Genomic DNA, 14,199 nt, shown 5'->3' on the forward strand with positions numbered 1-14,199 from the left:
CAATGTGGCTTTTTCTGATAACACAAAAAAGTGCCCTTATATTAATGCCGGTCAACTAGAGACTTACCCTATCTTAACTACTAAAATATGCTTACCATGTGCGTGCGAGAGAGTGTGTGTGTGTGGGAGTGTGTGTGTGCATGCGCGTGAAGCGCCGCAGGATAGCAGCCACCCCGAAAAAGTATTCATCTTAAAAGCAGCCATGGAAGGTCAAAGTGGAATCTTGATAACAAAAGCTTTCACTACGAAAACACTTTTTATACACTTATTTTATTTCAAACAAAAATCATCCCAGTAACTCAAAACAAAAGCAAAGCTCGGTTGAAAACTTAAGAAGATAGTATAATAAACACAACCACCCCCACGTCCCCAAAAGAAATTTGATTGGCTATCACTCCTTCAAATGGTACCCAGAGGGGAAAATTTAATAACACGAGCTAGCTTGGAAGGCCCACTGCAGCAGGTTCCCCCAAAGATTCCAGTATATGGCACTGCTATGTATCTACATCACAGTCGTATTTAGTAACAATTCCAGGACCTTTTGATGAAGCCTTTCGGTCTTGCACAGGTGTTTTTGTCTGCTGGGCTCACATTGATACACAAAACAAACTTGTCATCGGTAGGATAGTGGCTTTAAGTTATTTTTCTGGGTAGTCACGATGAATTGGTGCAATACCGTTCATATTCCATCTGGTTTTCTTTGTGCCCAGTGGGATGCATATTTCATGGTTGTCCAAGGTCTGTCCTATGAGTACAGACATGGAACAGAATGATTCTTTGAGTTAAGGACAAGGGACCTGTATTATCACTTACCCAGCTCAGTTTCACATTGTTTTGTTTTGTTCTGATTTTCTTTCTGTATTGTGCATAATACGTATTTAGAAACAGATGTTCCTACCAACCAGAAGGTTTTCATTAAATATCCTGTTGTTTAAAACTGCAAATTTATTGTTTAAGTAGCCATTAGACATATCCAGGCCTGAAGTATATGCCGCTGCTGGCAAATGTTGAAAAGAGCTTTGGTCCTTCTGTGCTGCCGAACAGAGCTGGATTTTGAGTTGCTCTGAGTTCTCCAGAATCTGAACATATTACAGAACTTAACAATACTTCTCCCTTGTTGCATAAGGCCCTTCATGGAGGTATGACATTGACCCCTAGTAAAGGTCGCGCTTGTTTCCATTTCATACCCCCGCAGCTCTGGCTATTCCGAAACCGCCAGGCCCTGATCCAGTCTTGGGAATGTTTTGCTCATTTGAAAATTCCTCCCTCCCACCTCTGCCACAAATGTCCTTTGTCCCATAATAATTAAAAAAAAAAAAAAATCAATCTCTGGAAGATCCAAATTGAATAGCAACAAAGATCTGGTTGGAGCCTTCATAGGCCTGACAATGTAGAATTGTATTTCTTAAAAAGTGTGCAACCACACTTGTCTGGGGAGCAAAAGACACCACAGAGTGAGATCAGAATAGAATTTCAACTGACTCCCTAAGTTCCTTAGAATGGCTTATATTTCAAGCCCTTCCTGTTTCTTTCTGATAGAGCAGGTGTACATTACGAACTATAAGTGATAAGAAAGTATAAAAACAACCACCGCTTTAGAAGTTCAATCGAGAGGAGAGTTTAAGTTCACATTTGTAAATTAGTCATTTTAGCATGAGTTTAATTGCAAGATGGTCTATTTCCAATTCTGTTCAATCAGTAGATCCTTAATATGAAAGCCAGACGCGTTGGGGGCTGCCTTACTTATTTATGTTTCATCCTGATTATTGTAACTCCTCTTGATTTATAATCACTTCCTAGGTTTCCATCACTGGGCCAGGACTAGGCCTTTGAATGATAAACAATAAATATTTACGAATGAAATACAGGTCATATCCAAATGTCAGGCCATATCTGAATATGCAGAGAAAAGTGGCCTGGGGTAGAATATGGTTTTTTGTTTGTTTGAACTACTGAAAGGTGCTTCCTTAATTCAAAATGTGACTTTCACCCAAATCTCAAACGTACAAGGCTTTTCAGCCACCGGGCAAATTGAGATGAACCGTTTGCTGCAGGACATACCGGTTGTTTAGATCTCTCCTCCCGGGTGCTTGTGCACTGAGGGCTCGGGACGACCGAGGAGGTTCTTGGGTGATTTTCTCCTTGTGGTTCTTGTGAGAGCCCTTGACCCCAATTTGGAAAGTGCATGCGTCCCATGTAACCTTGATCTTGGCCAACATACGCACCGCGCTCAGGTGGGAATCCCTTCTCAGAAAGAAAGAAGTATGAACGGTTCTCTGGTTGTCCGATCACAGAATAATTGAGACAAGGAAAAACAGAGGAGAAAAAACGACTAGTTGAAGCTTTTATAGACATTCATTGCTTCTAACAAGTTTTTAACAACAAGAAAAATGCAACATAACTACTCTCAGAGTGAGTGCAGCCACAATACTGTACAGTTCTGGGGCAGGCGGCTGGGCACGTTCACCATGAAAACCAGATAACAAAACCCCACAGCAAAAGGAAACCAGCCAGAAGCCAACCCCTGGGAGTTTTTTTTTTTTCTTTTTAACATATATATATATATATATTTATATATATACACATTTTTTGAATAATCTGCAAATCCCAGTTTGAACAATAACAAAAACAATAAAAGACAAACAGACTCTATATTAAAAACGTCCATGTTCTTCATTGTTACTTTAAAGCAGCTTGGAGGCTGTCGCCACTTGGAGTGTACTGCAAACTGACTCCATTAAGATGATCTTGGCAGAATAGCAGCACAGGATTTGATATTCCATATTTATCACTTTTGACAATGTAAACCTTTCATAAAATAATATTTCTCTTAAAAATTAGAATCATTCAAAGGTCTGATCGTCCTGTTCCCTGAGGCCCGCCAGGGAGGTCTGGCTTCATACCATGGGGTTTCCTGCTTTCTCGGTGTGGGGCATGGGGCGTAAGTGCCACTGCATTTCAGGAAAAACCTGAAGGACAGCCAGGGAAAGGGCCCTGCAGAAGGAGGGCAGGAGGGCTCTAGATGAGTCTATGTGGAAACAGGCCATGTAAAGCAACTCTCGAAAGGCCAAACCATTGGAGCCAGAATTTAATCCCCTGGTCACTTCTCATCTAGATTTTCAACTGAATGAACCTCATGGGTTTAACCAAACATGTATGCAATCCTAAATAATGTGAGTTAAATTATGATTTGCCCGGGGACAAATAAACCCGCAAGGAACAAGGGCAAAGGGACAACACATACATCCCTCACAATAAACAATTATGTTGTCAAGGAAGAGCGCATAACTCTGTGGAAAGAATCGCCTCCGTGGCCGGCATGCTCCAGAGTTTCTCAGGTAGCTGAGACCCAGGGCTTAGCTCATCTTCTCAGAAATGCTTTTAAAGAATTAAGCGACAATAATCTCAAGTGGAAAAAAAAAAAAATGATCATTTTCGCTAACAAAGAACGTAGAGGCCATAACTAAATACAATTTTTAAAAAATGCTGAGATGCATGTATTTTTTTTTAAAAAGCAGCTTTCGAAATATCAACCACAGCATTAAACATTGAACATATTACATTCCAAAGTTAATACAGATAAATGGTATATAATGCAATAATGCCACAGTTATTCCACGTGTCTCAGGCTCTCTAAACTTGAAAACATTTCCTAGTTTACCGGCTGAAGATCACTTCTTTCGCTACTTCTCTACAGCTCTCCGCCACTGCTTTTTTTTTTTTTCCTTTTTAAATGCCCAGGATGTACAGATAAACTCCACATTCCACACCTGGAACTTTTTTTTCCCCCCTCTATCAGGTTTTCAAATAAAACCAAACTACAATGACAAGATAATGTTTTACATCGTAATTCCATAGACATGGGTCAATTAATCCATGACACCTCATCTCAACGCTTCCTCAGGATTTATGACCCTCCCCTAAGTCATTTAAAGCCTTGCTTTCAACTGTTCAGACAGGTGGGCGGCCGTGGAGCCGGTGCACGTGCGCCGTGGCCACGCTGCACAAGGGCCGCGCGTGTCTCCTTTCTCCGCGTTTCCTTTTGGTGGTGGCACTCCCGGCCTTCGAGTGGCACTCCCGGCCTTCGCCACCTTCCCTCCACAGTGGCAAATGCCTCAGGAGCGTTGGTTCCCAGGTTCCAGGCTCCAGGCTCCACATTCCAGGGGGAAAGGACCTTTCTGGCTGGGGCCCAGGGGTCCAGGCCCCAGCCTACTGCTCTTCCTTGACAGCGGGATTCTGAGTTCCATCAGCTTCCAGACACTGGGAGACCACAGCGCTCTGTCTGAAATCCCTGGAGCAGGCCAGCGATCGCCCAGGCGAAGGTCCAGGGCCGGGCCTCCCAGCTGGGGCGAGGCGGGACTCCAGACAGCGGCCTTTTGCGGCAAAGCAGGCACTTGCGGCGGCCTGATGCTCTGTAACTGCAGCCTTCCTGACGCTGATGCCGAAGAAGTCACCCAGACGTTCGCTTCCTCGCATTCCCGAGGATCCTGTTTCACGTGCAGAGCCAGTTTTTGGAGGGGGAGCGTATCCAAAATATACGACTATACACATCAGGGCTTAAGGTACTGGATGATTTTGTATAAATTGCTAAAATGCTTCTCGGCACAATTGGTAGCTTAAAAAAATACTTTCCTATGGTTTAAGGGCATTTTTCCTACCACTGTCCTTCGGTGTGGAAATCTTGGCGGATACCAAGTCCATCTGAAGTTCCCGATTTTTTTTTTTTTTCTTCCAACCAGGAATGTACCATGTGAGACATATGCAAAGTGTAGGTTCTTCTGGCTGGGAAAGAATGCACCTCCCTCCAAGCACCTCCCTCTATTAATATCACAGCCCCCGGGGGCAAATCAATGCCAGGAAAATGAACACCTCCTTCCAAACCTCCAGCAGCCAGAAGCTCGGCTTCTGGAACAGTCCTGTCCTTCGTCAGGTTGTTTGCCCTTCAGATGGTGAGTCAGTCCGGCCAATAACATGGAAGGCGAATCTGTTTGTAGGCACAGGAGATCCAGGTGGAGCCACACCGGCGACGCTTGGCAATGAGTGGTAGGCTTTCCAAAGACAGGATGCTCCACGGGACTGTCTTAAATAAATAAATCTTTTTTCTCAGAAATGTAAAAAATAAATGGTATTTCCCTTTGGCAGTAAATAGCTGATTCGACGTTGAGCCTGAAAGCTGTTTTTGTTGTTTGTTTGCTTGCTTGTTTTTAAGAGACTATAGCTCCGTTTCATGGTACATCCCTAACAATGCATATATTTCTACTGCTTTCGCGAACCTTTTGCATATTTGTTTGTGGTAGGCCTGTTGCCTTCACTTGTGGCCCAGATAGGCACCCAGGGTGATGCAAGCTCCCACCAGGGCCAGGCTGAGCAGCGCCTTCAGGGACAGCCAGGAGAAGTCGAACAGAGGCCGCATGTTGGGCCCGTACAGTTCCACAAAGGCGTCCTGCAGGGCAGAGAGGAGGGAAGACAAAGAGAGGGCGTTAGGGACAGAGGGCAGACCCACTCTTTCCACTTTCATCCAAGAAATATTTATGGAGACCCTATATATGTGCCAGGCACCACAGAGAAACAGCAGTGAATGACACAGACGGAAAGTTCCTGCCTCACGAAGCTTTTATCTAGTCGAGTGGGATGGGCAACAAACAAAATAAATGTATGATATACAGTAGTGTATTGGAGAGCGGCAAGTGAGAGAGAAAAAAATAAAACGGCAGAGGCAGTTAGAAATATGGGAGGCTTCGCAATTTTCGTGAGCGTGGCCATTCATAAAAATAATAAAAAACCCACGACCAAGATTACATTCCTTTATTGAATGCTTGCTATATGCCAGGCACTTGTAATGAACGCCTAACATTATTTATTCTTCACACTAATCCTATGGAGTTGTTTTATTTATTCCTGTTCTGTAGAGGGGGGAAAACCTGAGACTCACAGAGGTTAAAGGATTTGTCTAATCAATGATAGGGCCGGGATTTGAACACAGATCCAAACCAGTGCCCTTCCCTCTGCTGATGCCGGAACAGCAGCTCGGTAAGTGCTTGGTCTGCGCTGGATGCTGATGTGGTGAACACAGCAGGGTGACCTCCACTGGTGGCATGCCTAGCCTCTGAGGTCAGGGACAGGGTGTTCCCTGGGAAAGGAAGCCACTGTGGGGTTTCTCCCCAGGGTGGTTAGACTGGAATGACCACAACTTTGTGTTTAACGCAAGCTGTGAACTTTGCAAGCATGTGGTCTTTATGGTCAGAATGTGTCAATGGGCACGCAGGTCCCGGAACAAAGAAGATGGCTCCTGTCTTCCCTTCGTATAACTGCTTGGAAGCCAGGCCTGCAGGGTGCTGCAGCAAAGGTCTCTGGCTTGTCTTAGCTTGAACCAGCTTCTTAGATTTGTTGGGGAAGATTAGGTTCCACATTTGGACCCAATTAGTATTTGGACAACTGTAAATCAAAATATATAAATCAGTAAATGAAATGCTTTCTTCATGTAGTGCGATTTATTTAGGCATTCTAACAACCTGGAATTAGAGCACACAATTTCATTACGGAGACAGGAACACGCGGAGACTCCTGGCACTGCTGGGCGGAGAAGGCTCTGACGACCTTCATAGCTTTTTTGTCTGTTTGGGGCAAGTACTTCAGTGAAGGGACCAGGTATCCTCTTTGTCCCAGTGCTGTGCAAGGTCTTGTACATGTAGGTGCTTAATAAATGTTTTTTCAATGAATGATTCAGGTTTTCTGAATTCAATTACTGGTTTGAATTCTCTTTGGCCTAATACGTCACCCAGATGCCTACTCTGCCTGTTTGAAATTATTCCTTCTAAATACAACCTCTGGCAATCTTGGAGGTGAAAGTTAAGGCATCATTAGGGGAGCTTCCCACGTTATTAAATATAGATTTACACAATTATTTTTCACGACTACGTAGTATTCCATATATGCTGCGCTTTATGAAATCAATGCTTTATTTGGGTTGTTCTAAACTTTTACTATTGAAACAATATTATGATACATTCTTATATAAATTTTTATGTACTTGCTCAGATGTGTTCTTTTTTTTTTTTTTGGGAGACAAATTACTCAAAATTGTTTACTAAAGTCATAAAAGGTTTCTGCTGAGTCATCCCCACTCTCTCACTGGTTGCCCTGGGACCAGTAACACCTTTTACAAAAGGCAGGCACCGGTTTAGGGCAGTGGTTCTCACTGTGGGTGGCCTTGCCCCCCAGGAGACGTTTGGCAATATCTGGAAACATTTTTGGTAGTCATGATTTGGGGTGGGGTCATCTGTGGGTAGAGACCAGAGATGCTGATCAGCATCCCACAATGCACAGGACAGCCCGCACCACAGAGATCATCCAGCCCAAGGCTCCAAGGTGCCATGCCTGAGAAAACCTGTGAAGAAAGATTCTGAAGAACCTCTGTGTTGACTGACCACAGAACACAATGTTCTACCTAGTGTGTCAACAGCTCTGGTCAAATTAGCATAAGATTAGCCCACAAGTGGGAGAGCTGGACCTTCAGATGCACTGGATTAACTTGCACCAGGAGAGGGCGCAAGGGTTTTCTTCTTTTTCAATCTGTTGTTAAAATGTTCCAAATTCGAGCCTTAGCAAAGCGAGGCTCTGAGAGACATGATGAAGTATGTACTTAGTGCTCTTAGCACAAAGCTGAGGTAATCATCGTGATTGCTTGTCGAGAAACATACCTTCCCTATATACAGTCAGGGGTGAACGGGCGGGAAGGGGTCAGGACGTATTTACAGGCAGGAGAAACTGCCTTTTGTGAAGTGCAGTCTGGGATCCCACAGACCCAGCTGGGAAGGCCTCCGAGCCCTCCCCTCCCTCATGCTCTCGCTCAGGGGTGGGCAGGCTGGAACCCCCAGCCGCCCGGCCACAGGATGCCCCAGAGCACGGACGCTGGGGAAGAAGGTCCGTGGTTGGACTCCGCATTTCTTTAGTTACCAATGGAGTTTTCTGTGGCTAACTATGAAACGGACTGAGACGCTGGCCATCTGACCTTTCTGGACAAGCAGCCATCCTGGAGAAGTGGAGGAAGCAGGGACACCTGGGCTGGCATGCCCTCCCCATGTGCCTGGGGCACCGGCCCAAGGGGCAGAAGAAATGCCTGTCCAAATACCCTTCCTCTGGGGCTGGAATAATCCCCTCCCGACCCCCATCGCCTCACATAAATACTGTGCTTCTAACGGGCCATTTCTGATGTGCATTACAAAGAAAAACCTCATATCCAGGGTGGGATGAGCTAACAGCAGCTCTTGACCTGGAGACCGAGCACAGCGGTGCTGACGCAGCCCCCAGGGGTCTGGGATCAGCTCTGGACTCGGAGAGAAGATCTGGGTGAAATCCCAGCCTTGACGTTTTATTGCTTATGACCTTGAACAAATTACCCCATCCCGAGCCTCATTTATTTCACCCATAAAATTGGTTATTGTGAAGATTAACGTAGGTGACTCAAAGCCATTTGTCAACGTGGCCCAGGACGGTGAACTAGTGGCAACATTAGCAGTCGGCGCCCTTGCAAACCTGCTGCGTGCCTCCTAAACCTGCCCCTCCCTCCAGAGGGCCCCCCGACGGCAGGGCAGGTTTTCACAGAGCCCTTGGCCAGCTCCCTCTAAAGATGCCTGGGGATGTCTAAAGAAATTGTGAATTAAAATGCACACGTGATGTGTTCGGGGGAAGACAGGAAGTGAAACTACAATGCCCGGCTATACTTCCTCATCAATTGTTAAGGCAGGTTGTAGGCGGAGGGGCCTCATTAGCCCCCCTGAGGTTGAATCGGCCTCCGAGCTTTGCCCATCTACGTTCCAAAGTGCCACGCCGACGCTGTGCTTTCAGGCCTGAAGGCCCTAAAATCTACTTTCGTACAGTGTTCTTGCTCTTTCAAACATCCTGATTAGGGCGATTTCCGAAGTCTGTTTGAACAGTCTGTCATTATTTGTTTAAGTTTGAGAGCTGTATTAAATAAACACATGCTCATTTTATGTATTAGGAGCAACAAAGAGGGAAAAAGAAAACCTGGGCTGTCGTCATGTGACTCAGTCAATACCCCAGTCTATATATTTAGGAGGCACCGCAGGCCTTGCTCATGTCAGGACTGGCAAGGGCTCTGCCCAGTTTCAGGGATGCGCAGAGAAGGTTCCTAGGGGAGGGTCCTTTCTCCTTTGGCTGGCCCCTCACATCACAGAGGAGACAGGCGGTGCCCCAGCTCTGGTCGCTCCTGCTGTTTCGCAGAAGCTTCTCCACAAACTTCAGCTCGGAGACCGCAGATGGTCTGAGTCTGAATCCCACCCAGGGCTGGCATCAGTGGGGCAGGAAAGCCCAACGCCCACCCCCAGGCCCGTGCTGCAGGGTTGGAAGTGAGCCGGGGAGGTGTGGACCGGAACAGGCCAGGCTCAGACTCCTGAGCTGGGGGAGAGGGTTGGCAGCAAAAGTGTCCTTGTCTCTCCTGCATTGGGACCAGTCTTGGGACCACTGTCACTTTCTCTCGCTGCTTCCTGGGAGGTATGGGGGGAGGGGGAGGGAGGCATCGAATTTGGAGGCACCCTCCAAATTCTCCCTTTTCCTCTTAAGAATCCTTCAAAAAGTTTCACTTAAACCTGATTCCAAATAAAATGAGATTGAAAGAGAAACGAATCAGATGGGCAAAAACTGAAAAAGGCTGAATTCTGCTGAAACCGAGGGAGTGGGGATGGGGGTGGGGGCCCCAGATGCAGGGAAAGGTCAGTGTAGAGGCCTTTTTGTATTTGGCAAAGCGTATCAAAAACTTTAAAAATATTTCCCTTTGGTTAGCAATCCCCCTTCTAGTTATTGAGCTTGAAAAAGTAATTAATAAAATGCACAGGTTGTTTATAATAGTTAAAACCTGAAAACAACTTAAATGTCTGAAAATATGACTGGGTGTTGGTTCTCAGCTCTCCTTAGACCTGGGGAAGCTTATGATGGCTCCGCTGGCTGTAAACAAATGAGAAATTCAGCTTCATTCCACAATCTTTGAGCTGACGGTGGATACAAGCATTCTATGGTCATGGGAGACCCCAAGGGGAAAAGCCATCTTGCCCTCGAAGAGCTTAAGGTACAGAGAGAGATGCCACCTCTGTGGGCACCTCTGAACTAACCAAAACCCAGATGTGTTACCATTTTGTATCCCGCCCAGAGCACACCTGTCGGCGGTAAGAAGGAAATAAAAAGAAAATCAGATGGTGCCAACAGGAAACCAAACACTGCTATCAAATGCCCTTGGTATTTTCCATTTTTCATGGCTTTCTAACTTTGTCTCCATGGGGATCACCTCTCTCATGTCAACCTGAGGGTTAGGGAAGGAGACGAAAAAGGCAAGGATGGAACATAGTCACACAAAACCGTGAGCTGTAAGGACACTCCAAGCAAGTTCAGATCTCCCAGACTGGTGTAATAATGCCCAATGAAGATATTGGCCCCTTTTAAATAGGTGAGGCAAATGTAATCCAGACAGGTAAAGCGAGTTACTTATAGCAGGGACTAAGAAGCCCATCTGAGGTGGGGAGGAGAGGAGAGGAGAGGCCGGGCTTCCTCTCCCGCCTCCTGTGCTTAATGGGTTAGAACATCCACAAGCAGTGTGTTGGTCTGTCTCCCCGGGTGCCTCCCCCCTGCCTCCCCCAATGTGCTTCCTCCCATCCCGACCCTCCTCTGTGCCCCAACCCTGACCCCATCCCACAGCAGCCTCCTCTGGCCTTCAAGTGTTGCCGAAGAAAGTCGCCCAACCATGCAGACCAGTGTGGCTCTAAATCCATGGCCTCCAAACCCATTGAGTTCTGGAAACCACTTAACGTGCTCTTACCCTTGCTCAGATGCTCTCTCTGTTCCTTTTCATGACTATTCCAAACAGTCACCACTTTTCTCATGTGTTTTTCTCGCTGCTTAGCAGCTGATGTCACTTCTTTCTTCTCTGAGAAACTCAGGGCCCTTGGGTGAGAATTACCACAGCTCCCTATCCGGGCGCCCCCAGTTGCTCACATCTCTATCTGTCCTGCACTCTTATTCCACTGTCTACCGTGGCTTCTGGAACCTTCCTCCATCAATTATCCCTGCTTTTAACTACAATTTCAATCTCACCCTTCCTTTGCGCTCTTTTTTCTTGGCACATAAACACTCAGATTTCCTCAGTATCCTCAGTAGAGGACATGCTCCTGAGTTAATCCTTGAAGGACGAGGGAGTTGGGGGTATTTATTCACTGACAAAAAAAAAAGTAAATTCAGGTTTCCTCACAGTGACCATGAACCACCGTCCCCTCTCCCCTCGCCGTCTTGGGCCAGTAGCTAACCCACCTTCTGGGTGCCTTCCCCCCCTCACTTTAATCCACGCAGCCAGGCTCCTTCCTGCATTGTGCCCCTGAAACCACCACCCAGAGGCCAGCAGCGCCCTCAGCCGGTTCTGTGCACTGGGTGCTCTGCAGGGTCATCTCGCTGGTGCTCTGCGCCCTGGACGCCGAGCCTCCTGGGGTCTCTCCTGTCTCCACGGGCACCTCCTCCGCCGCAGGCCCGACGGGGCCCCATGCTCCCCGGGCCTGTCTGGACACGCTTCTCTTCCTTTGGCCAATCTCCGTCACTCTCCTGGTCTGAGACACCATCCCGTGGTGGCGTCTCTGACATCTCTATATCCAGCCCCATTTGATCCTCTGACTACCAGGTTCCGATCCCAGTCGCCTTCTAAGAGGTCCCACTGGAAGTGACCGTTGCAGCCTATCCAGAGCTGGAGTTCCCATCGCCTCCTCCAGCAAGCACGCCTCCCTTCCTGCCTTCGCCGTATCTGTGCTGTTAAGTAAACCCACACCCTGAGAGATTTCTAGAGATTTTCCTCTTCCTCCCCCCACCCCCACCCTTCATTCACTGGTAAATCCCATAGCAGAAGGTGGCGCTCCTCCAGAAGCAGATCCCAAGACGACGACTTGAGTGTAAGCAGTTCATTTGGGAGATGATCCCAGGAACCACTAGTGGGGGGCCGGGAAGGAAAGCAGCCATGAATTACCTTAGCAAGCAAGTTGCTGCTGCTGGTAACTAGAACTTAATCCCACTGAGAAATCTGGGCGCCGGTGCAGAAAATGTGCTTTTTGTTACTCCACTAAGGGGCCAGGGAGCTGGGGTATTTACAGACCAACTCCTTGCTCTCATTGGCCAAGGGTTGCTCCTATGGAGGCATCAGTACCCCAGAAGTTCTGGCCCCTCATGTGCACAGGCAAACTGGGCTCTAGAGACCAGAGAAAGGCCTTAGGGAGAGGATGCGGATGCTGTACTTCTTGTAGCTAGAGGTCAGCTAGAGAGCACTGAAGTGAAGGGCAAGGGGACTGGGCGAGGCAGTGCATGCACCGCCCATTTCTCCATCCCCACTACCTTCTCTCCCCAGCATTACTGCTGCGATTCCCCACTGATCCCTCTGCCCCCACTCTGCGGCCTGCGGTTCAATACACTCTCCATATTGCCATCCAACTTATCTAGTCAGAATCAAAGCTGTCACTTCCAGGTGTAAGTCCAAATTCTTTACTGTACCATCCAGGGCTCCCGGGCTCTGGCCCCAACCTAGCTCTGCTGCTCAGCTTCTGTTGCCTGTAAATTAACTTTGGTTCACTTAGGGATTCCATGCAATCATTTCTGCGGGCAGCTTTCTCCAAGCTCCCAGGTTGAATTAAATAATCCTGGGCTATTCCCTGCTCACTGTATTGTCTGAAGATCGTGCGTTCACATGTCTGTCTTCTCCCTATTAGCACCTAGAGGTGCAAGAGCCACATTTTATTTATCTTTGGATCCCTGGAGCACGTGTCTGTCACATATTAGGCACTCAGCAAGTGTCTGTGGACCTGAAGTAAACTGCTCTTTTGCTATAGAACAGGTTTTCCAAATATATCTTAATAGATAATATTTTTGTTAAAGGAAGGTGTTCAGAGGACAAATATGTGGTGACAGGCTTAAACAAAATTCAGTGCTTTTTTTTTTTGGCAGACTTTAGTCTTCTTATGAGGGGCAGATGCTCGGCCAGCACTGTCAGCATCGGATCTGATTGGTCAGCATCTGTGCCATGCCGGTTGCTACATATTTTGAATAATACCCCACCTGAATGCCTGTGAGTCTACAAGGGCATTTTCCAAACTCATTGGACCACCTACCCCTCTGTCAGGGAGATTCCTGCTGGGTTATGAAGACACCCTTGGAAGATGCTGCCTGGAGGTAAAAAGCCCCCCGGCCCTCACCAGGAAGGCAACCTCTGGTGCCCGTTGGACAGCACAGGAGAGGTGATCGGGGGTCCCAAGCTGTTTCTGGACACAAAGTCCCCCGTGGTAACTAGTCCTGCACTCTACTCATGGGTGTGAGGCCCGTCCCCAGTGCTGTCTGTGTCTGCTCCAGCCCACAGAGCCTACGGACATGCACCTGCCAGGTGAGAGGGGGTGTGGGGAGAAGGAAAGAAGGAAGTGAGGGAAGGAGGGAGGTGAGGCACATGCAGCAGAGAGGAGAGCGCCCCCTGAAGCCCAGGAAGAAGCAATTCTCCGGACACCAACGTGCCTGGGGTTAAAAGGGGAAGCCAGCAGGCCGGCTGCTCTGAGTGGTGGCCAGCAGAGCACACGCGAGGAAGTGAGGGCACTTTCTGCCTGAATAAAGCAGCTGGTGAGGAAGTGACTCCATTTCCCCCTTATCATTGGCTGGGCAGGATTTCCTCTGCAGCCGCTTTGTCCTGAATGAGTCTTGAAGGATTCTGCCTGGAGATCAGAGCCGCTGTGGCAGTGGCAAGCTCCTGTCCCCTGCTCTTCCTCTCACCCCCACCCCATCCCTCGCTACTCCTAAAATATTGATTCCAGGTTTGGGGGAAAAGGAAAGGAGAAAAAAACAACCCTTGCGCATGTAACTGAAGGACACACAGCTGCCCAGCCTGCAGGAGAAGCGCAGGGACTCTGGCCACCAGGCTTGCAGGACCACCCCCGAAGCCATCTCCAGTGAATGGGGCTGGTTCCTGGAGGGTCTGGGCCCAGGGGGAGGGGCTAGTTGAATCACAGGCCAACGACATAAAGTGAAACCTAATCTAAGTGTCATCTGGATGTAACTAGAAACCTGCTAGAGAAATGGCAGAAGATGAAAAACCCAAACAAAACAAAAAACAAAACTTGCCCGCCTACCGCAGTAAGTCCATGGACATTTGGGTGTATTTTGTGATGCAAATTGAGC

The 14,199-nt window shown here is 47.7% G+C and overlaps 1 protein-coding gene and 1 long non-coding RNA gene across 2 annotated transcripts in view; both read right to left on the reverse strand.

Moving 5' to 3' along the window:
- Positions 1 to 251: 251 nt before the first annotated feature.
- On the reverse strand, positions 252 to 2,569 carry LOC107545432 (uncharacterized). Its single transcript, XR_001604019.2, has 2 exons — positions 2,062 to 2,569; positions 252 to 745 (listed from the first exon to the last, which is right to left on the reverse strand). It is a non-coding gene; the product is annotated as an uncharacterized LOC107545432 (long non-coding RNA).
- Positions 2,570 to 2,652: 83 nt separating this feature from the next.
- BCL2 (BCL2 apoptosis regulator) overlaps positions 2,653 to 14,199 on the reverse strand; it is a 161,651-nt gene continuing 150,104 nt past the window's right edge. The window contains exon 3 of the mRNA XM_087819144.1: positions 2,653 to 5,443. Coding sequence (XP_087675270.1) covers positions 5,309 to 5,443 — 135 coding nt within the window. The 3' untranslated portion in view covers positions 2,653 to 5,308. The remainder of the gene's footprint in view (positions 5,444 to 14,199) is intronic.

Source organism: Miniopterus natalensis, chromosome 7 (genome assembly GCF_054644295.1).
Source record: "Miniopterus natalensis isolate mMinNat1 chromosome 7, mMinNat1.hap1, whole genome shotgun sequence".
NCBI classification, from domain to species: Eukaryota; Metazoa; Chordata; class Mammalia; order Chiroptera; family Miniopteridae; genus Miniopterus; species Miniopterus natalensis.